Source organism: Anolis carolinensis, chromosome 1, assembly GCF_035594765.1.
Source record: "Anolis carolinensis isolate JA03-04 chromosome 1, rAnoCar3.1.pri, whole genome shotgun sequence".
Lineage (NCBI taxonomy): Eukaryota > Metazoa > Chordata > Lepidosauria > Squamata > Dactyloidae > Anolis > Anolis carolinensis.
In genome coordinates, this window is record NC_085841.1 from 260,962,572 (window position 1) to 260,990,521 (window position 27,950).

The 27,950-nt window shown below is 40.1% G+C and overlaps 2 protein-coding genes across 9 annotated transcripts in view; one reads left to right on the forward strand and one right to left on the reverse strand.

Moving 5' to 3' along the window:
- ighmbp2 (immunoglobulin mu DNA binding protein 2) overlaps window positions 1-261 on the reverse strand; it is a 92,166-nt gene extending 91,905 nt beyond the window's left edge. The window contains exon 1 of the mRNA XM_062967526.1: window positions 68-261. Coding sequence (XP_062823596.1) covers window positions 68-150 — 83 coding nt within the window. The 5' untranslated portion in view covers window positions 151-261. The remainder of the gene's footprint in view (window positions 1-67) is intronic.
- Window positions 241-27,950, forward strand: mrpl21 (mitochondrial ribosomal protein L21). 8 transcript variants are annotated; one of them, XM_062967528.1, is made up of 7 exons: window positions 241-386; window positions 10,418-10,478; window positions 18,917-19,020; window positions 20,035-20,198; window positions 24,721-24,773; window positions 27,135-27,238; window positions 27,765-27,950. In XM_062967528.1, exons 1-7 carry the CDS (start codon window positions 317-319, stop codon window positions 27,827-27,829), a joined length of 621 nt encoding a protein of 206 aa, XP_062823598.1. In that variant the 5' UTR covers window positions 241-316; the 3' UTR covers window positions 27,830-27,950. The 8 variants fall into 8 exon arrangements, with proteins under 8 accessions (XP_062823598.1, XP_003214899.1, XP_016849128.1 ...); XM_003214851.4 differs by having other exon boundaries at window positions 18,935-19,020; XM_062967527.1 differs by lacking the exon at window positions 241-386 and adding an exon at window positions 2,721-2,919.

The following is a 27,950-nucleotide window of genomic DNA, read 5'->3' on the forward strand; positions in this document are numbered from 1 at the left end:
ATCGTTCTCTAGGCAACCCGGGTTCCTTCCGTGAGGGGCTGAGGACCTCCAGTCGGGCCTTCAGTACCTGGCTTCGGCAATCTCGGCCTCCCGCTCCTCTTGAAGCAGCTCTAGCTGCCGAGACACAAACGGCTCCACGGCGGTGGCCATCGCGGCCGTCTCCGAGGGACAATTCCTAAGAAACCCCCGAAGAAGAGAGCCCGGGGCGGAACCTTAGAGCCAGACTGCCGGTTCCCTTCGGCTCCGGCGCGTTGCTGCTCCTGCCCCCTGCTTCCGGTTCCGTCGGGCGGCAAAGTGAAGAAAGCGGCAACCCGCGATGGCCGTGGCGGCATTGGCTCCTGCGTTTCGTTGTGGGCGGCGGCTCGGTCAGAGGGGCGCGCGGGCAGGTGAGGAAGGGGCGCGTCGCTCTTCGTCTTTTTCGGGTGCCGTTTTGGGATCGTGCTCTGTGAGGCCGGCTCCCTTTTTGCCATCCCTTGGCTATCTTACTCAGGCATGGGCAAACTTGGGCCCTCCCTCCAAGTGTTTGGACTTCAGCTCCCACCATTCCTCACAGCCTCAGGCCCCATCCTTTCCCCCTCAGCCGCTTAAGCCTGAGGCTGTGAGGAATGGTGGGAGCTGAAGTCCAAAACACCTGGAGGGAGGGCCAAGTTTGCCCATGCACAGCCTGACCCACCTTGGCCACCTTGATTAGCATTGAATGGCCCTGCAGCTTCAAAATCAAACTTCTTCCTGCCTCAAGCAGGCAAGAGTTCTTTTTCTCACTCTTGACCTTTCACAGATATGTAAACCCCACTTGCATAGTTTTCCAACAGACCTCACAACCTCTGATGTGGGTGAAACGTCAGGACAGAATGCTTCTGGAACATGGCCATACAGCCCAGAAAATTCACAACAACCCAGTAACTCCTACCATGAAAGCCTTCGACAACATATTTAAGAAAGCTTTTAATGTGTAAAATGAGAGGTGGTGTTTTATTGTGCCCGTTTCATATAGCTATTGAACTTTGTAATGTTTTTAATCGATGCACAGCATTTAAAATATTGTATAAAATAACCTTTGGGTATCTGTACAAGGGATGAATGAAACATAAATGAAGTCGGTGTATAAACTTAACTCATCTCCAAGATTGCTCATCAGGGCCAAATGTATATGCAAATGCAGGTGTACATAAATCCAAAACAGATCTGGTCACGAGCATTTTGGATAAGGGATACTCAACCTGTATTAACATTTTGTGCATTGAACAAAATTTGTCTACACTGAAGCATCAGTGTAGAAAAGGTGCCACTCTGTCAGCCACTCATGTGGACGGTTTCTTATTGTGGAGTGCCTTGGATTTCTACGTAAGGGATGCTCAATCTATATATAATCCTCATTCCATTCATGTGTTACAATTGCATGCAATTACCATCACCTGTGTATTCCAAGCCAGGTGTCAAATTTTCTTCTTATCTTGCGTTGCCTGGTACATTGTGACTTCACTGTTGCTGGTAACAACGTGTAATTTCTGTTCTATAAAACACTAGCTTTGCCCGGCCACGTGTTGCTGTGGCTTCTGGGAATTATTTGTTGGTCAGGTGGAATAGCAGTGAATAGCAGCTTCAAAGCCTGGCCATTTTATTCTTATGGGAATCCTTGTTTGGTGTGCTGGAATGCAATGGAATAGGCTTGCTGCTTGGAAGCCTGGGTCCTTGTATTCTAGGGGAATGGTTTTTTGGGCTGCTAGAATTGCAATGCATAGCCTCGCAGATTCAAAGCCTAGCTGCTTGCTACCTTGTAGAATGCCTGGTTGGCCGGGTTGAATAGCAATGAATAGTCTCAGTACTTCAGAGCCTGGCCGCTTTCTACCTAGGGAATTCCTTGGTTGGCGTCTTGGTGTTTTGGACTACAACTCCCACAATTCCTTGATCAGCTTGACCAGTACTTTCTCATAATGTGTTGCTGTGGCGAAGTCAGTGGACCACCTTGATTAGAATGTAATGGCCTTGTAGCTTGAAAGCCTGGCTGATTCCTACCTGGGGGAATCCTTTGTTGGGAGGTGTTAGTTGACCCTGATTGTTTCCTGTGTGGAATTTCCCTGCCTTCAAAGTGTTGTTCTTTATTCAACATCCTGGTTTGAAAGATTTTTAATAATGGGAACCAGGTTTTGTTCATTTTCATTCCTTTGTTGGGAGGTGTTAGTTGGCCCTGATTTCCCTGTTTTCAGAGTGTTGTGTATTCACTTTCCTGGTTTTAGAGTATTTTAATAGTGGGAGCCAGGTTTTGTTGATTTTCAATGGATTTCCCTAGGTAGGAGCCAGACAGACAAGTGTTGTTTGCATACCTGTGGAATACAGTTTGTCCAGTGTGGGAGAAAGTACTCTTGTCTGTTGGATGCAAGAATGAATGCTGCAATGATTCACCTTGATTAGCATGTAATGGCCTTGTAGCGTCAAAGCCTGGCTGCTTCCTTCCTGGGGGAATTCTGTGTTGGGAGGTGCTAGCTGGCCCTGAGTGTTTCCTGTCTTGATTTTCCCTGTTTTCAGAATGTTGCAAGTGGTAACCTTGATAAGCATGTAATGTCCTTGTTGCTTGTAAGACAGTAGGGGCCTGAGTTTTTTGGACTTCTACTCCCATAATTCCAAATAGCCGGTTTGGGATTGTGGGAGTTGAAGTCCAAAAAAACACCTGGAGGGTCCAAGTTTGCCTATGCTTGCTATATATGAGTAGTAATCATAATCTCAGTAGTAATAGTATGGGAGGATCAGGATGTGTTGGTTTGCTGGCTTCCCCCGTCCTTGGACCCAGCGGCGAACTACAACTTCTCAGAGATGGGTGCGGCTTCTGGCCAATCAGGAGGGGCTCCTTCTCCGCCTTCTGCTTTGGCAGCCAGTGTATGGCAGCTCCAGCCGGCCTCGCTGCCCATCGGAGCGCGGCTGGTAAGGAACTGAGGCGAAAGTGAAGTAAAGGCGCCATTTGTTCTTCCCTCCCTCTGCCTGCCCGCCAGCATGCGCGCTCTGGCCTTTTTGGACGGGTCCAGCCGGAGGGAGGGAGGGTGGAAGAGCCGTGTGCCGCGAAGGGGAGGGGGGCCCATTTTGTCAGAAAAGCCGCTTACTGAACTAAAACAAAATAAGTTGTAAAAAGCAGGAAAAGGGGGGGGGGCTGCTCTGCCCGTGCGCAAAGAGCATTATTCTGTTTTTGGGTGTTTTTTTTGTGATTTCCAAATTGTATTGTTTGGGTTTTTTTATGTATAAACACAGACCGGATGACCATGTCTTTTGTGGCCAAATTAAGTTAAGGGGGAAACTATCAGAACATTTATATATATATATATAGATAGGGAAATCTGGATTTGAGGAACAAGGCATTGGTTGTTTCTAGTATTTTAGTAGCAGGAGTTAAAAAGGTTAATGGCTTTATTTTAATGTGTTTGTTAAAAACCTTACATGTCATGCTTCATTGAGAAATCTCTTGCTTTATCCTTGTTATGCTATTAAGTAAAATCAGGACTTTAAATTATAATAGTGTTTAAAAATCAAAAGACATATACCTGACAAAGAGAAATACTTCATTAAAGAAAACTTTTGTGGTAATGTGAAGATGTTACTATTAAGTTGCTAACAGCTGGAGTAGGTTTTGCACTCAGCTGTTTCAAATCATTTAGTTTATTATTCGTTTTCTAGGAAACTTTTAGCATATGAAAAATGGTATGTGAAACATACTGGCTAATGAAAATACAACTAGTACAGGAGTTTCCAACGTTTTTAAATAAGTGAGCACATATTTGAGACACCATTGTAAAATAGCTGGCATTGTAGGTATAGTCTCTTACAAAACACCCTTTTCCCAGGAAAGTGAAGTGGTCTGGCTATAAGACAGTTTGCTTAAGAAACTGAGAAGCAAGACAGAAGTGCAGTCTGCATCATAGCACAGTAAAGCACTTCTTTGAATCCACAGTTTCAGAATCTAACGGATTACCCATTTCACAGAATGTCAGACCTACTATTTGCAGAAATCATCTGTAAAATATGGTCATTTCAACAAAGATGTGTCCGCATAGAGCAAGATTATTTGTAGCCACTAAATTGTTTGACTACTAAGCTCATAGAACCAATGTGTTAGTCAGCTGAGTATTGAACTAGGAGTCTGAGAACCAGGGTTTGAATCTCTGCTCTGCCATGAAAATCCCCAGGATGATCTTGGACTAGCTGCACAAGTTTTGAGAAAAGTTAACATCCTCTGAATAAATCTTGGCAAAATTGATACTGTGCAAGGGATGCTATAAGTTGGAGCTTATATCTCACAAATTCACATGCACACACTGCTGAATAAAACTTCTAAAATGTATTATCCAGCGGAGTAGGATTAGAGAGAGTTAAAGAGAAAAGATAGTGACGGCCTAGGTTGTTGGTTTTTTTTGTCTAGTAAATTGCAGAATGTGTTCATCAAACAAGTGTGATTTATGTGTATCCTGGCAAATAAGGGAGGAATTTCTTGTAACTTAATTTATGATCCTCCACTGCTCCAAAAAGACAGGAAAAAGAAAGTATTTGGTCTTCCCATAGAAGGCCCGTCTGTTTCCTACCTATGCTCTGGATAGGACATGCAAATCGTGTCTCCTACATCATACTATAACCGCTCAACTCTTTCTCCTTGTTCTTCAAAAAATATGTGTTTTTACTTGGAGAACTATGAAGCAAAATTCAGAGTAAATAGTAAAGGATAGCATTTTAGTTTGTGTCTTAAATCAAAAAGAACAAAATTAGTGTGTTCCTATTTAAACAAACAGAGTAAATGATCTCTTCCTAAGAGATGGGTCAGAAGAGAAAAAGAGTTGTTTTTGATCATTAACTCTTCCTCCCATTTCCAAGACAAACTAGTGGAACTTTCTATATGTATCTTTAGAGTAGTAACTTAGTTAGGATTCCCTTAACAGGCAATGAATAAAAGGCAATGTGTGGAAATGTTTCCTGTCTAGTGTTTTCTAAACTTAGCTTTCTGTTCTTTCATTTATGTTGAACCATTAATTTGTTGATAAGTCAGAAAGTTGTAGTTCTCATGAAAAGTAGTACTCCTTAATGGAAAAAATGCATTCGTCTTCCTTTGTAACCAATTGTTTGCCCTTATCTCCCACTGAGAGAAAGCAATGAATGTGGGAAATTTGGTGCTATTGTATTTTGTCTTCCAGTTGAGGTTAATTTAAACTCAATCAGCCATTTACAATGTTTTGTTTTAAAGTATTTAAGAAATACAGAGGACTTGACTGTACTTCTTTTATACTGGTAGAAATTCTAGGGTTCCACAGCTGTCATATAAGGAGGCAAGGAATTACATCATGAAGCATTTGCTGAGACCCATACCCCAAAAGAGAGCGTATTGCTAGTCTTTAGAGTCCAGTACTGTAGCTGTTGTTGCTACATCCTGCATTCATTCACTAAACCGTTGGTTTCCATATTTGGCTCCACATATGTTGAATTGTTGAATTTGGAAGCCACTCTCAGTCCCCTTTGGGGTTGAAATAGAGTAGAGTAAAAATGCAGTTAATAAATAAATAAAACACTCCTTCCTCTGCAGTTGCAATTCAATTTTTGGCATCTTTGGTTCCCTTGCTTTCTGGCCTCACCTTTCCCCCTCCTCCCTCTCCTTGTTTTATCTGGTAGTGCAGGAGGAATATATTTTCATTAGTAAGGGCTCCAAGGATTGCGAAGAGATTATCTAGCAGGGTGCACTCCCACACCTGCAGTGGGAATGCAGGAAACGAACATGATAGTTAAAGAGCAGTGGGAAGGAGAAAGCAAACATGACTTGTGCATGGCAGGTTCATCACGCTGATCATAACTGGCTACAGATGCATGCTTCAGGTTGAACAAAGCATGTTAACAGACTACAGCTACATCCTGGCCTTCAGGCAGTCTTCCACCAAGAAAATCTTTGAGTGAATGTATTTTACAGATTATGCAAATGCAAACTGGTTGACTGCATTTCCCAGCTATTACCCACACATCATTTTGAGAATGTTGACATTATTTCCCTTTGAGGGAACAGCTGGTCAAGCATCTTTCCTGAGAGGTTATGTTCATAAATGCTATCACTTCAGCATGTAGGGTATTAAAGCTGAGAATACACTCTGTTCACAAGGAGTTCTTTATCTTCAGACTAGACTTGGTGGAGCTGTTGTTGGACCCAATTTTTATTCCCAAAGTCATTGCAACCTTTCACAGAGTGCAGGAATTCATCTTTCCATCTATATCCATTGAAGAGGCTGAAAAAGGTCTGGTAAAGCTTGGATGTGCAAGGGCCATCTAAATTTATTTGAAAAGGACAAGTAACTTCTAGTCCTTGGATGCACTATTTGTCTCCTTCTAACCAAGAGCTTACTTACTTACTTAGGCAATCCCTCGTAGTTCGAGGATGATGGTCCTCCATTTCTTGGAAGACGCCTGTGCGTGATTTTTTTTAATGTGTGGAGGTCGGTGCACGGCCGGTCAACATACAGTCTTCACAAATGAGGTCCCAGCAGTGGTGTGATTAACACAATGAGAGAGGCTTCTCAGTCTGTTGCAGCCTTATTCCGCCTTCACAGCCGTTGTAACATGTACCTAACCAAGAGCACCCCAAGAGCTAGAAGGTCTTCACCTCCACCCTGAGCAGATGGATCAGGTTATAGCTCATTCGGGTGAGAAGGGCGAGATATAAATATTGGAAATAAATAAATAAAATATATAGCTGCTTGCTGTGAGACATTGAAAAATCCTCCATCAGATAATATTATGGCACAGTCGACCAGGAGTGTAGACATCGCAACAGCAATCTGGGTGACTGGCAACCATCACCCAGAGGACCTTTTCATCGACAAATCTATCCCTGTCTTCTGGGGAAAGTAACACCTGTTCTACCCTGTCTCCAACAAGCGATAAACTTTTTGACCAACCATTCTAAATGCTGGCATGGTAATTATTTTAATCACCATACAAGTTAGAGCAGATTAGATTTCTTGCTGTTGTTTCTCTGGCTAGTTCTATTGTTCTGAAAACTTAATATTTTTTTTCCTCTGGAGCATTCATTTTCTTTGGCTTTCTTTGGACCTCATCACAATAATATCCACTTGAAATTCTGTGGCTGCGTCCTGCAGAATTCTGAGGTTTGTAGTTTTATGAGGGCCAGAATCTCTCTGGCTGAAAAGTTTAAAAGTGCCTCTGTAAACTACAAACCCCAGAATTCTGCAGGAGGCAGCCACAGGATTTAAAGTGCATATATTCTCTAGCTTGATTACCTCCTTTTTCTTGCCTATTTGAAACAGTGCAAGGAGCATAATCCAAGCTAGAAAAAGTTTATCTCATATCTGCTGGAAACAGGTGACTCACTGTTATGATTGAGCCTCATGGCTCTGTTACTGGCAGACGTGGGCGTAAGACTCCTCGAGAGTCAGATACTCTCGAGGAGCGAGAAAGAAAGAGACTGCGAGATATCTTTGCAGCACCATCTGACAAAGAGTCTTTTGAGGGGTTTACGGAGAGAATGGAGGAGGGGCTGGTTAGCTCGGAGGAGGATGAGATGGATTGGACTCGGGTGAGGGAGGAATTGGGTGCCACTGGCAATGATGGGATGGAAGATGAATGGGGACCTTCAGGATTAGACCCATGGACAAGCTGGAGGGATGGGACGGGATCCACAGCTGGGGATGCTGTGGGGCGTAGTCAGAGGTGTTCCAGCTCTGATGAGGAAAGTGATGAGGAAACGCCCGGGTTAAGGAGGACAGCTGATAGTGATGAGGATTTGTAACTGGCATAAAATGAGGCTTGGGAGCAATTGCAAATTGCGTTGGGCAAGGTAATCTGGACGAACGCTTGGGATCTGTGTGGGACGCTTTCCTGAAGACTGGTGTGTTTTCGTGTGCTGATACGTAAGTTGTTTTGGAATTTGGGGTCAGACGGCGGGAGGAATTGTGTGGGCTTTTGTTTGTGCAAACTTGTGCTTAATCTCATTAGCTTTGACCTTCCGTCGTCTTCTTGACGGACGCCATCTCCTGCTTTGGATTTCGGACTGAACTGACCACGGCTTGACTTCCCCCTACTCGGACTTGGTGAAACTACAAACGTCTGCTTCTGGCTTGAACTACGGAAAGGAACTGGGTCTACTCTACTGCTTCAATCCTCGGCTGATCTGTGTGTATTGGAAATCTTGCCTGCTGTGTGGAGGAGTGACTCAAGTTACTCAAAGCACAGTGCTGGCAGCAGAGAGGAATCTGCTGCCAATTAGCTGCATTCTTTTGAACACTTTGTTCCCCGGCTTTTGTTTTGTTTATCTCCAGGCTGAAGCAAGCTGTTTGTTTTTACCCGGATTAAACTTCGGTTTAATCCGGTTTATCTTTTGAGCGTTTTTCCTTGCCCCTTTTTGCTTTTAAAGGCTAATACTGCCTGGCCCTTGTATTTTACGGGCATTTTGAGTTCTGTAATCCAATAAACTCTGTTATCTTTGATCTTGTGGCGTTCTGTCCTTGACACTCACAGGTAAGAACCAGAATTGTTATTAGGTGTAATGGCTGTTTTCTGGGTATTGAAGCCTGATTCCATGCAGGCTTATGTGTGGCTAAAACCCATTAAGTTCCATGTCTTTAGAAATGCTGAGTCTGTGAAAGTTCAGGTTGATTTAGCTCTGGAAAACAGGACTGTAAAGGGGGAAAAAAGGCTTCTGTGGTTTCTATGAAGGAATTGCTGTTCAGAGTAATGTCTTCTATACAGGTTGTCTTTCCTTACAAGGAAAATTAGTCAAGTCTTGTAATAGCAGAAAAAGTGGTTAATCTTAATAAGGTATTTGAATAATTTCTTCCAAGAAGGGATTTTCACTAACTTGCCTTTAATTTGTTCAAGTTAATCATTATCCTTTTACCTCTGGTCTCATTATTTTAGTTGCTTGTTGTCTACATCAGATTTAGAGAAGAACGGATTAGAAAACTATTTTTAACTGGGTATTTTTTTTTAACTATCAACTTGTGAAACATTAAATCTTAGAGCCAAGTTTCCATTCCTGCAGGACTGTGAACCCACCTTTCACCAGTTCTGGATATCAGAGGAACTGCAAAGATCGTTTTTTCTTAACCTTGATATTTATTAATATTTTGTCCCTTTCTGAAGGTTCTCAAGGCCAAGGTGTTCCCCATTGCTTTGTATGGAGCTGAAATATGGGGGGATCAAGATCTGGCATTGGTAGAAAGATTCCAACTTCGCCACTTGAAAATTGACTTAGGTGTGGAGAGATCATCCCTGTCAGCCGCTGTGAGAGCAGAGATGGGAGTACCCCCAATTTCCACAGTAATCCTGAAGAGGCAGATCAATTGGTGGTACAAAATAAGACAAATGCAACCACATAGACTCCCAGCCATATGCCTATTAGAACAAGAAAACCACAAAGAGTGGTCATCATGGCTAAGTAGACTCGGTCACACGGTCAGTAAGATAGGTTTTGCCCCATACGAGCTAATAAATTTTGGGGCTAAAGTGTGCTCAATTGTATACCAAAGAGCCCTCGACATTGCTGCACAAATGATCTTATGATCATAGCGCAAGCAAGAGCCACTCCATACCTGGCCAAATTTAAATGCATTGTGGGCTTGACTCTTCCATTATATATTAGAAAACTTTTTCCCTGGGCTAGATTCGAGCAGCTCAACATTAAGTCCAAGCTAGGTAGACATCAGAATATCCCCTATACAAAGAGAACCTGTGGGTGTCGTGGGGTAGATGCAGTGGTGGAGGACTCAGAACATTTTTTCTTAAAATGCCCCTACTACACCAGGATTCGATCTCTCTATTTAGACCCTTTGCTGGAGAATCATACTCACTTAGAGAATAAGGAGAAATTGCATATCCTTCTACAGGGTTCAGATAAAAACCCTATTTTAAAACTGGCCCTTTTTACGCAAAAAGCGCTGGCCATTTGTGAGAAGATGGAAGCTGAGAGCTGATACATTATTGCCATTAACAAAATCCAAACTTAAAATTTACTATGGACAAGACACTTGTTTTACTTACCCCTGTCCTCGTTCAAACCTTACCTTAGGAAATTACTAATTTTAACCTTTTTACTCTATTTGTCTAGGAGCGGGTTATTAGGCCGCAGGTCGGGATGTTTTGTATCTTTACATGGTTTTATTGTATGTATGCGTAAGTGTGTACGTATTGTATGTTTTACATGTTTTGATATGGTCAAAAGTGACTAATCAATAAAGAATTGTTGTTGTTGTTGGCTCATATTAATATTTTGCCTGTCATTAGTGAAGGAAAAGCAAAATAACATAACCCATCCCATTTCTTTCAGTGTTCCAGCCTTAGTTCTAGAATTTGTGCATTGTTTGTAGCTTTTCAAAACCGTAACATTCAAGTATGATCGTGCTCTTCCCTGTTTCTAATTTTCTTGTATTTTTTCTTTTCTTTTCAGGCTCTCTGTTGTGGTCTACATCTCGAAGTCAAAGTTCACAAAATACCTCATCACAGCAACGGTAAGATTCATATATTGTATAAGAAAGGCAGCCATAGAACACGTCCTTTGTTTCCCCTCCAGGATATTAATTCATTATTTTTCTTTAAAGAACAGATTTATAACATTAAACCTAGAGTCCTGCTAGAGCGGGCCTGCACAACATGCAACCCAGAGGCCAGATGTATCCCTCACAAGGCTTTGGTTTGGCTCTCAGAGGCTCAGTTGCTAAGCCTTAGAGAGGGAGGTCACATGTAGCAGTACAGCAGAGTAGCAGTCGGGATCCATCCTTTCCCTCTCCAAGGGATTTATTTTTACACATTTCCTTTCTCTGGCACTGTATGAACATGTTGTTCTCTTGAGGACCTTTGTTTTTTATTGCTCTCTAAGTGGACTCTTTACAAAATGGATTAAAACTGTCCTGATCTACAAAATCTCTGGTGATTAGGACAATTTATAGCTTTTCTTGTATTAATTGCTTTTTGTATTTTTTGTAATTTGTTGGGTCAGTTTTTAAAACTTTTCATTATTGGTCTTATTGGTGGGTTTGGTTGTTTATTACAGATATTGTAGATTATTAGGATCTCCTATGTGCAAAAGGTTAGGAAAGTGCTGCATGAAACAATATAAATAAAGAAAATGAGAATAAAGAGAATAATGAGAAACTGCAGATATTCCAGAGAGTCATTTTTTTGTAAATGTCACATAATCTCTTTGATGTGTGACGTATAATGCAAACAAATGAACCTTCTCAGTTGCTGCTGCTGTGCTGGAGAACTCACCCTCACTGACCACTTCTTTACTAATAGGCAAAGATATTCCTAGTTAGACAGGGTTTTGACTGGTTTCTGCAGAATATTTTTTTTAATGAAAGGGAGATATGCATATTTTCATATTTGTTACATTTTAGAGGCTTTTCATTTTTTTTAAATTTAGTGCTGTGCCTGAAGAACATTAAGTTTTGTGATATTGTAGTTGATTTTAGTTATATTCTGTCCTAATCTATATTATAAACCTCCCTGGGTCCGATACTAGGATAAATGTGCATTATAAATTAAATAGCAAAAAATAGAGGTATTATTTGAATGCAAGTGTTGTGTAGGTTGAACACAGCAGTCTCTTGCAAATGCTGCTTTAACAGGAAAGAATAAGAAGTGGGATAGTAACAGAAAAAAATTCTTGATACAAGTTGAGCTTTCCTTATCCAGAAATCTGAAATACTTCAAAATCCAACATGAATGTTTGAGATAGTGATACTTATGCTTCCTGATAGTTCAATGTACACAAATTTGTTGAAGGCACAAAATATGTAAAATATTTTATGAAATTACCTTAAGGCTATGTGTAGAAAGTGTCTATGAAACATGTTAGACTTTGTCCTCATGTTTAGACCGGCCTCATCTCCAAGATATTTCATTGTGTACGTATATGCAAATACTGGTATTCCAGAATCCAAAACACTTCTGGTCCCAAGCATTTTGGATAAGGAATACTCAAACTGTATTTCCTAACAGATTCAACATGTCTGCATGACCTGATATTTCCTCAACCATAGACATTTGTATTCTTTTCTTCTGTGAATTTTAAAAGGATGCCAGTCAGGACATGGTTGGATACACTAGCTGTCTTCAGCCAATCATATCTCACTTTAATAATGCCATATGTATGCAGTACCTGTATTGCACAAATTAGCAGATAGATTAGGAGTCTTCAAATAATCATAGTTTCCCATTTCATTAGAACAGGGAAACTATGGTTACCATCTGTGGAACAATCCTGGGCATCAAACTAATGTAAAGACTATTTAATATCCTGAGTTATTCCAAAACTATTAGCCATAATTCCTTAGTTCAGCCAAGTAGAAAGCTATAGTTGATTGCTTCTTTGTTTGTGCTTCAACTCGCACCAAGGGGGAGGGGGTTAAGCAATTATATTTTATTGAATGAACTCATTTAAATATTGGCTTACAAGGCCACAATATGATCATTATCATTTAATAATGCTGGCTTAGTTTTTCTTCCACATTAAGGATTTAGATTTTTCATGTAGGTGCCTCAGCCTAATGATACTTTCTTCATACTTTGATGCAGTTCTAGAATAATTTGAAATGCACCCCACCCCTTCATCACCAGAGTTTGCAGCTTTTCAGCACCTGGCCTAAAGAGACAACCCTTCTTTGATACATAAGGTTGCTTTAGAGAGCATTCCCGATCATCAGATGACAGAACTGGGTGCCATCTAAGCAGTGAACAGTATTTGGAGGCTAAGGGAGAAAACAAGTACTCTGTGCCAGCTGTGTACCATGAGTTCAGCCAGAGCAAAGGCTAAATGTAGAAAAAGCAAGAAGGATACCTTCCTTGTGCCGGCAAGGCCCACCGGAGGTCTAGACAACACAACTACAGGGCATCCTTCTGAAACAAGTGTATTACCCACTTCCTCAATGCCTTTACCTTTAGCCTCTGCTGGTTCATCCTCTAAAGCAGAGCCCGGCATTTTGAAAAGAGCTGCTCACCTGAATGATAGTAAAGAAATGAAAGAGGAAGAGGTTGAGAGGAAACACTATGGAGAAGAACATTCTCTACAATCCCGTAACCAAAACAGAATGACAGTTGCAGCTCAGCAAGCACCTCCAGCAGCAGAGCCAGGTGAAAGTGCTGATGAAGAAATAATAGACCTTACCTGTGAATCTTCAGTAGTTAACAGTTTGCTTAACGATTCTGTTGTGTTTGTTGAGGAGACTAGAAGGGGACAAAATGAAGAATCCAGAAACAGATCCCTCTTTGACAGCTGTATATTATGTAGCGATGATGACATTTCTACCGGATATAAAGGGAGTGATGTCCTAGTCACCCCTGAGTTGCCCAACAAATTGGGAATGGAAAGAGCTGAAAATTCACCGCCTTCAGGCATTGTGCGCTGCCCAATTTGCATGGATGACTCTGTGGAAATTGTACGTAGTGGACGGCTTGTGGTGTCCACAAAATGTGGTCACATCTTTTGTAATGAGTGTCTCAGTCATTCTCTTAACAGTGCTAGGTTTTGCCCAACTTGTAGGGAGAAACTCAATCGCAAGCAGTATCATCCAATTTATATATGAAGACATGGGTGCCCCTGAGAACAATCACGAGCCTTTGAACAAGTTAGAGTTAAAGGAATAAAGGTTAAATATACAACTGGAATGACTGTTAGGGTTTTTTGATTGCCTGCTCATTAACCATTTAGTTATATTGTCCAAAGTCAATTTTGTTTCAACAGTTTTCACAGTGTAAGTAATTTAAGATCTTCAAATGTTTGTTACATACATAAGGCTAATGTGGCCACACTATTTTGGAATACATAAAAAGGTTTGCTGTACAATTTTATGTTTGGAGAAAATAGTTATGTTTGAATAAAATAGATACAAAGTGAGCTGCTTCTTGCCCAGCTGCCCCCGTACTAGATCATTTGAATCCTGAAAGTATAACCAGAGGTGACAAGCTCCTGGAGAACCTCCACTGTTGTAAAATGTATTTTGTAACCATGTTGTAAACCTAAACACACCTTTGAATGGAGATTAAATGTAATACTAAACGTTGCTCATGATTAGAGTTGCTGGGCTTCTATTCTGCTTAAAACCATCTCTTTAAAGAAGTACTTCCGACTACTCTTTGTTTCATGTATGTTCCACAAGTATGTTTTTTTTCTTCTGTTAGAAAGAATTATAGAATTGATCCCTAAATGTATTTGTTTTGGTAATAAGAAAAGGCAGATAGCTCTGTATACAAAAACACTGAAGCTAACTGTATTTAGCTCTGTCAGCCTATGCCTTTTATCCTGAGGCTGATCCCTTCTAGGTGTGATACACTACAGTTTACACCAGCCTCTGTTAGCTATGCATGCAGTGGATTATTAGAGTTGTGAACCCGGACAGCTGCAGGGTACTTGTTTTGAGGCGGGTGGCTTATATATGCATCCATTCTGTGAAAGACAGAACAGTAGAAAAGCAAAACCATTTTGTGGGCATTGTCTAGAAGTAACTAAAACTCTATCCCAGAGAACCCTAGAAGTTTAATAACAACAAAGTACACTTACTCAAAGATTTAAGACTGAACTTGGGGCTGTAATAGCTATATAACATGAAAGCCAAAATAGGAATGATGAATCAGAATTCATAACTGGTTGCTGTATTCATACTGATTACTTCGTATTTCTGTTTGAACAAAAACTATTTTCTTCGTATACCGTACTACAATTTCATTAGTATAGAAATTAGTATATGGTTTTCTATACTAATGAAGTAATGCAGTACTGAACTACATTATATGCTATATTTCTGTAGCATCCAAGTTTAATGTACTAATAAGGTACAGAAGAGAAGTGTGTTGGAAGTTATTTGTGAGCTATTATTTCTCAAGTGAAGCTAGCTGTTATAAATATCATTAATTTTCATTAAATTTAAAAAAACAAAAGCAACATTTCCTCTTATCATTTTAGAGTGAGTAATGTTAGTTCAGTCATAGAACAGGAGATTTTAAAACACTGTCAAATGCTTACTTATATTATACTCGTATTGATGCATATATAGCTCGTATTTGTGTTCACAGTTCACTGATTGTCAGATTTTTGTACTCGCACTGAAAATAAAGCCATTTAAATATATCATTTTAAGTGGCATGATTTAATGACTATAATTTTAACCTTTTCCAAACCTTTTCCTCAGTCTTGCCTTTCTATCTACCATGGCTCATTTTCAAATTTTATTTATATTGGGGCTCCCCCTTACTCAATAGACCTGACTGATACCAAACTACAAAAATCTGTCATATCACTTCTAAGCAATTAGTTACTGCCTGAATCTTAAAAACCTAGTACAGCCAGCCCTCCACATTCATTGGTGATTAGAAGTGCATAAAAATAGAATAAAAATCATAATTTTCTAAGTAAGAGAACCACTCCCTAGGAATCTCCAAGTCCTCCATTTTGACTATGTTCAATTTCTGCCAGAAGAGCTTTCTAAAGATTAAATTCCGCAATGGGATTGTTTCATTACTCTGTTTTGATTAGTTAATTTAACCATATAAAAAGTAACGGCCTTGAATCTTTTTTTAAAAAATCCCACGACATTTACCATTGATTGTCTAATTCCTATTTTGAAAATTTTCACTTAAATCCAGTAGGTCCACTTCTGAGAAGGATTGCTAAATCCTTATTTATGTCAGTAAATACAAGGCTGTGCTATATTTATAACAGCTATACAACATTGTGGCAAAGCAATAACTTTAATAATAATAATAATAATAACCACTTTATTCTTATATCCCACCCCATCTCCCCCAAGGGACTTGGGGCGACTTACATGGGGACCAAGCCCAGTAAATGAAAATTAAAATATAACACCATAAAATGCATAGCATTACAATAATTTTAAAATGTATACAACATCATATAAACATAAACCATCTAACAACAACCAGAAACCCATTTAATGGTTTTCCTCTAGGGTGCATCTACACCAGGCCTACACAACCTGTGGCTCTCTTTGGGCCTCCAGCTCCCAGAAGCCAGCTGTTCCAATGGCCAGGACTTCTGGGAGTTGAAATATCCTTGGAAGCTTGGAACTGATTCACATGATTTTTTAAAAAATGCATTGTGCAGACTTTCCATTTTCAAGGTAAAGGTAAAGGGTTTTCCCTGACATTAAGTCTGGTCATGTCCGACTCGGGGGGTTGGTGCTCAGCTCCATTTCTAAGCCAAAGAGCTGGCGTTGTCCGTAGACACCTCCAAGGTCATGAGGCCAGCATGACTGCATGGAGCACTGTTACCTTCCTATTACCTATTGATCTACTCACATTTCGGTCAGCAAATTCAGCATCTAAGCAGTTTAATCCACTGTGCCACCCGGGGGGGGGGGGGGGGCGGCGGCTCATTTCTTGATATTAAGGAAACTCTATATCTGATTTTGGAGGTTAAGCAGAATCACCCCTCCTTAGTTCTTGGATGGGAAACCACCAATAAATACCCTATAAGCTATTATAGTGGAAGTAATTGGCATCTGAGTGTTCCCAGCCTTAAAAACTCTAGGTAATTCATGAGGTCACCATAAGACATGAAAGCCTTCGTCAATCCAGTAGAAAGTTAAAACATGGTTAAAATCACATATTCATAAATCCGTTTTCACCTCCCCGAATAAATCCCTTTGATATACAAATGATAAACCTTAAAACTCAACCCAGCCCTGACAAATACCATATTTAGTTAAAGGCTTTCTTAAATAAGAAGATCTTTACCCCTTTCAGGAAATTCAGCAGGGATGGGGCAGCTGTTAATTCTTCCGGAAGGGGGTTCCAAACCCACAAATCAAACCCATTTCCACACTTCTAATCAAACTTCTCAATTAAATGTATTTTTAATCCTGAATATACATGACAGGAAATATTGGCAGGAACCAGTATGCATGAATGGATTTTTAAAAAACCGCCTCTTGTGATCATTGGGAGAGATATCCTAGATCTGACGAAGGGCCTGTCAGGCCTAACATTGCTTTCCTACAACGGCCTATAACACCATAAAATGCAGATATCCATGGAAAGACCACTATGTCTGTTGGTAAGTTTCCAAGGCCTCAGAGCAAGTTTTTAGAAGACCTATTACCCAAGTGGAGATGTTGGGAACTGACCTGAAGATACTGTGCACAATGATCCCTGAGCTATGGCTCAACTTCATTAGAGACAGGGTCAGATGTTCATTCCACTTCAGATGAAACCAATCTGTTCTGCTTGGTGGCAGCATGCCTAACTAATTAATTTGGTGGCAGCTCTCTCACAACCATGTTTCTTTTTTAATTAAACATTTTATTTATGTTTTTGTAGCATCGTGTTCTCATTCCACATCTACCAACTGGAATTTATCACTTGTACATTGATTTCAAATTATTTGCTAAGTAAATTGGCTTTTGTTAGCATCTTTCCAAATCTGTTTACCATTTCATGTGTCCCCCTAAAAATGTGCTCTTGAATGCAGACTTTGCTAGCTGGGTCATTTTCTGGAAAGGAAATGCCTGCAGTTTGTATGAATACAAGTTTCAGGTCTCCATACTTGCATTTCATGCCACCAGTCTTTCACTTTCTGCTTTCCGTTTCACCTGGAGCACCAAGAGTTCTTTCCTGATATTTCACTGGTGGTTATGAAAGAAGCACTAAACAGGCTTCTAGGCAGCCAAGCACTGTTCAGGGATGCTATGAAAGGGGCTGTGAGGAAACTAACTGTGACACTGGGAAGCCTAAAGAATACATTGTTAGAGTTTAATGTATTTTTCCGTTATGTTCAGTAAACATATTCTTGTTCTAAACCTGTCTCTAAAAGGCGTTTCTACACTGTAGAATTAATGCAATTTGTCGCCACTTTAATTGCAATGGCTTAATGCCGTGGAATCCTGGGATTTGTAGTTTAGTGAGGCACAAGGACTATTTGGCAAAGAAAACTAAAGACTAAACTAAAGACCTTATAAAACTACAGTTTCCATGATTCCATAGCATGGAGTCATGGTAATTAAAGTGGTGTAAAACTACATTCATTCTACAGTGTAGACACACCCTAGCTCTCTATGATGCTTGAACTAGAGTCAGGCCATACATTCAAACTAAAGATGCCAGACACCAATACAGTCACAAGCCCACATTTAATGGGCTCAGTAATTACTGGGGCTCAGTAATCCAATCCAGCAAGGATTAATTGGGGGAGCAAGGGCAGGATGAGCTGCAAGATCCCCGGGGGTTGGTATTTTGAGTCCAGACGTGGACCCCTTCTACACTGCCATATAAAATCCAGATTATATGCTTTGAACTGGATTATATGGCAGTGTAGGCTCATATAATCCAGTTCAAAGGAGATAATGTGGCTTGTCCCCTTTGATAATCTGGATTATATAGCAGTATAAAAGGGGCCTAAATGTCATAATGGTTAGCTGTGGCTCACCATGTGAGTTCACCCACACTCTCCATCATAGTATTTGGCATTTTTAAATAACCACACTGCTATTTGGATTTCATAAGGGGTTGAGAATGTTTTGTATTAGGCTCTTGTTTTATGCTCTGAAATTATATCCCTGCCCGGTGAGGGTTTTTTTTTTTACTGGGCACTGTATAAATGAAATACATCAATGACAAATAAATAAAATCCCCACTTTTTAGTGGCAAGCATAAAATTGATTAGACAGACTGGAACAGGGAAGTGTCTTTCTTACAAAACTTCAGTAACAGAAAATAACACCTCCCTGGTTAGAGATCACACAGGTAGAAAAACATGAAAGAAATAATTTCAAATAACAAAATTGAATCGTAAACATGCTTAAGGTTCCCAAAGTTTGCACTTGGGGTTTTGGTTTCTTTGCTTTATGGCATTCAGGGAGAAAACCCTCTTCCTTTTTTGAGTACAGTCATTGTGAAATATTGGCTGCAGTGCTTGGCTACAATGTAACAACAGATCCATGTTCTTTCACAGACACCTTCCCAAAACCTCCTTGACTGAACCTCCATGGCCTAAAATCAAGCTACCTGACCCAACTGAAGAGGCAAAACACCATAGAGGTAATCACTATTGAAAAGCTGTGGCTATGACTGCACCATTTTGCTGTCTTCTGGGGAGATGGGGAAGGGTCATTTTTATACAGTAAACAAAACGAAAATACATAATAGCATTGTTAATTTTCTCTCAAGATATTCAGTATGAACACATGAGAAATCATATGCACACAAGTGGATCAGCCATTAGACCTTGGCTCATTCCTTTTTCATTGATGTGCAGTTGGCATTAGTTTTAAGGCCACCTTGTGCAAATATATACATGTGTGCCCTCTTTGAAAAAGAGAAACCTGGGTAGTCTATATCCCAAGAACACAGCTGGACATGTACTGTATACAACCTCATCCATACTTGTACCAGTTCCAGGGGCAAGGATAAGAATCATGACATATCAATGGTTCCTAGTCCTTTCCTAAATACCGACACAAACTTGGCTGCAACTGCCAGCAGGCCTAGCTCACATAGCTACTAGTGAGGTATGCTGACAGCTGCAGTCAAAAAATTCTAAATATTGCCACCCTTATTATATGGTTATATAATACTTTACATAATATGCAGACATGCCTCAGTTAACAAAGCCTCTGACAGAAAGATCTCCTTTTTACAAAGTGTTTTTATGACCACCCCACTTTTGTTCCTTGTCCTCTGTTTCACTGAAATGTTTTTACAGCATTGCCACTGGATGGATGATTAAAAAAACTGGACTGTCCTAAACTTTGGGTATCAGGTTATTTTTCCCATGTTATTTCTGCCTCTGGTCCCACATTTTCTGCTACAGTAGTAATGTGTGGGAACCACTACTTCACTTACTGAGGTATATCTGCCCAGGAGGTTAACTTTGGGTAACATATTTAAAGGCTCACCACAACTTTAATTGTGGGATTGGGTATTGTGAAATATGGATGTTATAAGGAATGAGGCATGGTGTTCCATAAAAATAATGTTTGTTTGTCAGAGTCAGGAATCTCTCATACACCTTGTTAACTCCCATCTTTTTATTAACTTATCATTTTCATGCAGAGATTGTGCAAAACGTGAATGAATTAATTGCCACAGGACAATATGGAAGACTGTTTGCAGTTGTGCACTTCGCCAGCAGACAATGGAAAGTAACCACTGAAGATTTAATTTTAATTGAAAATCACATACCAGCTGAGTGTGGAGACAGAATTCGAATGGAAAAGGTAAGTGTCATATCAGTTGGTGCTCTGTTCCTATATTAACTGGAAAGATTTCATTAATGACCTCATATTGTATTTTAAAGCTGACTCACCTGAGCAATAATAGTATTATTTCTTACACCCTGGTCTTTATGTATTAATCGGTCTCATCTTCAACAAGCCAGTTGGCCCCCATAGTCTTTTTAAGTATCTTCTAATATTTGTTGCCCTTTTGGAAATATCTCATCGTTCAATGCTGTGAAATCTTGAATTCATAGTTTGGTGAGACACCAGCTGTTGGAATCACAGACATCTTAAAGGGCCAGACTTAAAAGTGTCTTCAAAACAAAGCTTATTGAAACAAAAGGAAAAGGATGCAGGGATACTTAAATGCAGTTCCATTGGTCAAAAACTCAAAAACCCAAACCAGACCTGGTTCAAGGATAAACAGAAATATAATCCAGATGAACTGGATGCAAAAAGCAACAAGTCAAACAAAGTGCTCTAAGGCAAAACAAAAAGGCATAGTACACAAATGGTTAACAGACGGAGTTGCAAGAAAAGAAGCGTCGTCAGCCGAAGTCCAAGGTCGAAGCACAAGGAATCCAAAACAGCATTGCTCCAGTGTCTGTAGAAGCAGCGTCTTCAGCCAAACCAGTTCAGGTCCAAACTGCAGATCCAAACATGAAACAGGCAGCAGCAAGACTACAAGAAACTTTCCCAATACCCAGCACACGAACGCACATCAAAACCTTGCCTTCTGCAAAGACCCCTCACCCCTGAACCCACTTTTATCTACAAACCATCATCAGAGGATGAACTGACCACCGCCCCATCACCATCTCCCACAGCTGCTCCCAGCTCTTCACGCGAATTCCTTTGACTCTCCCTCCAATTCCTCCATCTCCTGTCAAGACTTAGATCCCCCCCCCCCAAGAATCAGTTGGATCCCCTGATTGCCAGTCTTCACTTGTGGTGCCTCACAAATAGCTTGCACTTCTCTTATCTTAGTCCAATCCATGGTGTCTCCTTCTTCTCCTTCACTCATTGACCCATCATCCCCAGAGAATCCCTCAAATGACTCCTCATCTGTAGCTGCTGCAAGTATGTCCCGGATCCTCTTTCTCTGCTGCTCTTCATCAGATTCCTGCTCCCGAGTAACCCTTTTTTCCCTTCTGGCACCCATACTACTGTTTGTAACGTTACTCACAGGCTCTACTACAACACCAGCACTCTTTGCCCAAGAAGACTAAAGAGCTTTTGAAAGTACAAATTCCAGGATTCCATAGCATTAAGCCATGACAATTAATTAGTTTCAAACCATATTAATCCTACAGTGTAGATGTACTCATTGGCAACTGTATCCAGCACTAACTTACACAGAAATCTATAAATTAAGTGTAAATACTAGGTTGTCCTGTTACTATAGACTCACTAGTAATACAGGATAGAATAATAATTACAAACTGATTCTTATTTATAATTCAAGAAACGTAGGGAATGAACACATTAGGACTGTTCTACAACAATGTACCAAACTTTATATTCATGCTTGAATGTTTTCCAAAGTAACTGATAAGTTCTAATAATAAACCATGGTCAACACTTTAAACAGATTGAGTATTGTCCCACTCAAGTAAAAAGTCTTAGGAATGCGTGATCAGGAAAACAAAGGGTGGAATCTGAAGATTTATTTCTGATGAGTGAGCGATGTTCGAGTACTCTGATCTTTAGAGGTCTGGTGGTCATTCCTATATATAGGAATGACCACCAGGGACACTGGATTACATAAATGACCTGGCCGGTGTTACATGTAGTAAAGCTTCGTAGATGTATGTTACATTTCAATGTAGAATGTGAAAATTGTTTAATTCTAAGTGACTGTATGCAACAGTTGCAATGTCCACAGTTTGAGTGGCCTCTAAGATTGGATTTCTTGGTGATGCTAGGAGTTGTAAAATCAGAACTTATAAGCATGTCCTTGAGATTTCTTGAGCGTTTATTAGCTAACAATGGTAAGTTTTGGCATCCTGGGATATCCCTAATCAGGTGCCAATGTTTTCTAATTATTTGTGAATTTTTGTAGTTCACCATCTGAAATAAATCTTCAGATTCCACCCTCTACTCATATTTTTTAGAGAAATCTCATTCCTGTACGAGTTTTAGATTCTGTGCCCTAGAAAGGATCACTACAAAACCCCATGGGGACATAAAAAGGCTTTTACTACAGAGGGAAGCCTTTTGGATATCTAAGTTACATACAGTGCATCCACATGGTCTAAATGATAGATTAGACCTTACCTGTTTTCTGTAACTAGCCAGTAATCCTTAAAAGGGAGCAGCCTCTATGAGTTAACTGCTCGCAAATGGAAGAAACCTGAAGAAAGGATACTTCTCCTGAAACAAGGATTATAAACACCTGGGAACCCCTGTAGTTTTCTTGATCACACATTCCTAAGACTTTTTACTTGAATGGGACAATACTGAATCTATTTAAAGTGTTGACCACAGTTTATGGAAGAACTTATCATAGAATCATAGAATAGTAGAGTTGGAAGAGACCACATGGGCCATCCAGTCCAACCCCCTGCTAAGAAGCAGAAAATCGCATTCAAAGCACCCCCGACAGATGGCCATCCAGCCTCTGCTTAAAAGCCTCCAAAGAAGGAGCCTCCACCACGGCCCCGGGGAGAGAGTTCCACTGTCGAACAGCTCTCACAGTGAGGAAGTTCTTCCTGATGTTCAAGTGGAATCTCCTTTCCTGTAGTTTGAAGCCATTGTTCCGTGTCCTAGTCTGCAGGGCAGCAGAAAACAAGCTTGCTCCCTCCTCCCTTTGACTTCCCTTCACGTATTTGTATATGGCTATCATGTCTCCTCTCAGCCTTCTCTTCTGCAGGCTAAACATGCCCAGCTCTTTAAGCCGCTCCTCATAGGGCTTGTTCTCCAGACCCTTAATCATTTTAGTCGCCCTCCTCTGGACGCTTTCCAGCTTGTCAACATCTCCCTTCAACTGTGGTGCCCAAAATTGGACACAGTATTCCAGGTGTGGTCTGACCAAGGCAGAATAGAGGGGGAGCATAACTTCCCTGGATCTAGACGCTATTCCCCTATTGATGCAGGCCAGAATCCCATTGGCTTTTTTAGCAGCTGCATCACATTGTTGGCTCATGTTTAACTTGTTGTCCACAAGGACTCCAAGGTCTTTTTCGCACACACTGCTGTCAAGCCAGGCGTCCCCCATTCTGTATCTTTGATTTCCATTTTTTCTGCCGAAGTGAAGTATCTTGCATTTGTCCCTGTTGAACTTCATTTTGTTAGTTTCGGCCCATCTCTCTAGTCTGTCAAGATCGTTTTGAATTCTGCTCCTGTCTTCTGGAGTGTTAGCTATCCCTCCCAGTTTTGTGTCGTCTGCAAACTTGATGATCGTGCCTTCTAACCCTTCGTCTAAGTCATTAATAAAGATGTTGAACAGAACCGGGCCCAGGACGGAGCCCTGCGGCACTCCACTTGTCACTTCTTTCCATGATGAAGACGACGCATTGGTGAGCACCCTTTGGGTTCGTTCGCTTAGCCAATTACAGATCCACCTAACCGTAGTTTTGTCTAGCCCACATTTTACTAGTTTGTTTGCCAGAAGGTCGTGGGGGACTTTGTCGAAGGCCTTACTGAAATCCAGGTACGCTACATCCACGGCATTCCCTGTATCGACCCAACTCGTAACTCAGTTACTTTGGAAAACATTCAAGCATGAATATAATGTTTGGTACATTGTTGTGAAACAGTCCTAATGTATTTATTCCCTATGTTTCTTGAATTATAAATAAGAATCAGTTTGTAATTATTATTCTATCCTGTATTACTAGTGAGTCTATAGTAACAGGACAACTTTGTATTTAAACTGTATCCAGCAGCCAGATGAACTGCCTGCAAGAAGCTGGTGGGTGGGAAACCCAGAATTTAGATAAATATAAGAAAGTCAAGTTTTAGTGTTTAAGATTCCAGAAAATCCTAAACACAATTCTACTGGGGGTTGAAAACAAACCGGTACAGAATAATTAACAGCATCAAATTGCTTATCTGAACAGTTAGAGAAGTGGATAGATTTACAAGACAAGTTAACGTGACATAACATTCAGGCCTTGTCAGGAGTGCTACCTATTTCCTTGAAGTCTGAGCTGCTCTGAATCCAAGAAATAAACATGTACTGCAAATCTGTGAATTGTCAGGGAAGTAACCACAAATGGAAGGCTTTCCCCTTTTAAATATTTAGAGAATGATATCTTTGGTGGGTGAAATTGCATAATCTTTGAAAACAGATACCAGTTGCATATTTGCTTCCTTCCCCCCACACACATTGTCATGTGTCCCTTAGAGTAAACAAAAATGTGTATTAATTGGTGGATTTATCCTCAGTGTTCGTATATTATAACTTGTGATTAGAAAGTGTACTGTAGGTTTAAAGAACATTCCTTTCTGCCAAGTCCCATGGGGAAAATCCGATGATACTGTGACCGTAATGTAATGACTGATGTTGCATTGTTTCCAGGTATTGTTGGTTGGTGCAGATAACTTCACTTTGCTGGGAAAGCCACTGCTAGGGTAAGGAATCAATAATTCAGTCGTATTGAGACGTTGTTAGAACAGATATTTTCTGGAAACAGTACAGAGAGTCCCAGAGAAATATATCTTTTAAAAATCACTGATATACAACAGAGAAAAGGAAATCTGGAATGAAAGAGATAATTGCCTTCACAACTATGTTGTCTGTTCAGACAGTCCTGTAATAAAAAAACACACAAGCTGAAGTAATGTAAGATTGTACTTAGAGGCAAAGTGTGGGGAGAGAAAAGGGTCTGATCAGAGTGTAATCCACTTGCTACTGACAGCAGCCTCGAGACATTTTTTTGCACCACAGTTTCGAAAGCTCTGAACTGTCAGCATTGAGCAGAAGAGCCTTGCGCTTGAAGTGCAAGATTGTTATTTTGCACTTGGACTCCTGCACCTTGGCTTTGCTTTGTGATTTTTGCACATTTCTATGATTGCCAATTTCTCATAATAATGGCAAAATAATGTTCAGTTATTTGATTCAAGGTATATTTTCACCACTTGCCAAGAGAATACTCATTACAGGTCTCCTTTAGGGTTGTCTTGAGTCAGAAACAAATACTTTCCCTATGATTTCATGTATTTTTTCCTTGCAACAGGAAAATGTGTCCAGATTTATCTCTTCTGGGATTCGGTTTAAAGGGATCTACTAGGGTTTGGTTCCAGGACTCCATGTAGATCTCAAAATTTGTGGATGTCCAAGTCTCATTATATACAATGGTGTAGTAAAATAATGTCCTTTATAGTTTAGGGGTTTTTTTTATATAAAAAGTGGTAGCCCTTATATTAAATGACAAAATCAATGTGTGATTTTTGGATTAAAAAAATATTTTTAAGGATGGTGGAATCTATGGATACAGGCGGCGATTGTATAAGGACATTTTGAATAATCCACAGTGAATCAGGTTTATGCTCATGATACACTGCTTCTAAGTTGGAAGGTGGCAGAATGGAGATTTGGTGAACTTCTCTGCCTGTTTCAGGGTTTGAAGAGGAAAGGAAAGAATGAAAAGCCTGTTATTTTACAGGGCACAGACTTTCTGGTACTGATTTCATGACAAGTAGAAGTACATTTCACCTTGAGTGGAATATTAATGTAATTAATACTTTCAAATCCATTCAGGTTAGTGTGATTTGCTTCTTAGTAGATATGTATAGGTTTATATTGCTCATATGTCTGAATGTCAGATTATTCATGTATATTTTATTGAGTTGGTCCAGATTTCTGCCTCTCCCGCTTTCCTTCTCTTCTCTCAGAAGGGCTAGCCCATCTGAACTAGCCTGAGGTGTTCAATGAACCAGCAGTTTCCTGCTTTTATTTCATGTTGGGTTTACTGAACGAATGAATTGCCTTGTTGCGGTCACAGACCAGGGATCTAAAACTTTAAATCATTAAAAACAGAGTTTTAACTGTTGGGTTTTGTCTCACCTGAAGAAACTGTCAAAAACCAAATTCATTATGAACTCATACATATACTCTGATCATGGCAGAACATTTGATTTTTTGCTGAAGCAAAAGATAAAGGATGTTCTTTCATTTTAGGGCTTTGTTTCAAAGCATTAAAAAAATAGGAGTCACCTGCTGCTTTGGTATGTGCTGAAAGTTAACAGCACACATCACACCTCAGGTGGGATAAGCTAGTATTTGCTCTGAATTATTCCGTGCTGCCAAACAGCGAATCCACAAGACTAGATTCACACACTTTTTTGATTAGTGTAAAAATAAAAGGGTACTCAAGCAAGTTTGTTAACATTCCATATTCCACAATTGTTCCTTATGTATTCTTTCTCAACTTTGCAATGGGATTCCTTAAATCCTTCGGAAAACTTTGATTCTCAAATATTTTGAAGAAGTGGGATTGAGATTATGGTAATTCTCAGGAAATACACTCCATTGAAGAATAAATTGTTTTGATCTCAACGAGGTTTCTGTCTGTATGGACATGCACAGAATTGTGCAATGCAGCCTCCAGGGACAATTTTGTCATGCCTTGTGGACTCTTCGTGCTATTGTAGACATGAGAGGGGCCTATTTTCCAAAAGGAAATTAATTTTCAGGTCATTTCCTATTAGAAAAAACCCCGCTTGGACCTAAATCAGCTCAGAGAATGCTACAAATGCAGCAAAAATGTTGTTCACACACCCAATAATGCAATGATGAAAAAAATCATTTTTTTCCAGAGATGTGACCCTCTGCTTGTCACATTGCCACCCTTGGTTTGGAATCATCATTATTTCACTCTGTTTTAGCACTCTGGGAACTTCATGATTGCAACTCAGTCTCATAAAGAAATTCCCTGTTGATTAGAAGAAAATGTAATAACCCCATTTGTCTGGGTTTTTTTTCCTATAAAGAAAGGATCTAGTCCGCGTGGAAGCCACTGTTATTGAGAAGACAGAATCTTGGCCAAGGGTTAATATGCGGTTCTGTCCAAAGCGTCATTTCCAGAGGAAGCTAAGTAAGATTACAATGATACATAAACCTTTTTCTTCCAATGTGCAGAATAATGTGGTTATATTTGGGCTGCTGTTATACAAACATTGTGTTAGAGGAGTGTGGTCCATAAAAAAGAGTAAAGGGGTATTTGTGTGTTGAGGTTAGAATAACAAAGGTGAGGCCCTAACAACTTCATCCAAGCAAATGTCACCCCCCCTTTTTTTTTCAAGCAACTTTTTTGTCAATCATTTTCAGTTTAGTTTACCTCACAGTTCCAAATCTTGCCTTATAATCTACATATGTTAACAAATCTTCAGGCCAGCCTTAATCAGATTCCAATGAAACAGTTTCATCTTGAATAATAACTTGTTTCTCAGTGCCATTTGCAAAAATCTTCTCAGATGTATATGCCACGAAACTGAAACTTAAATAGATTTGACTGTATTCTACTTGATTGGGATCAAAGTCTTATGTGGACATGATGCTAAACTATGAAGGAGTTCCACTCGGAGACACTGTTTGAATTATATTTTTGTCTTCTCTTTCAGTTGTCATTCATCCACAAACTGTTCTGCGGATAAACAGCATTGAAATTGCTCCTGTTTTGTCATGATGATTTGTTGGACTCAGCTTCTCGTTCCTGCATTAGGCCAATATGAGCAGTGAACATGTTTCTTTTGCATTTGATTACTGTCTGTAAAATACATCTTATTATTAAATTGCCTCATATTATA

Bases quoted from the DNA above. Each gene is read 5' to 3' on its own strand.
- mrpl21 (XM_016993639.2), top strand. From the start codon at position 12,759: ATGAGTTCAGCCAGAGCAAAGGCTAAATGTAGAAAAAGCAAGAAGGAT.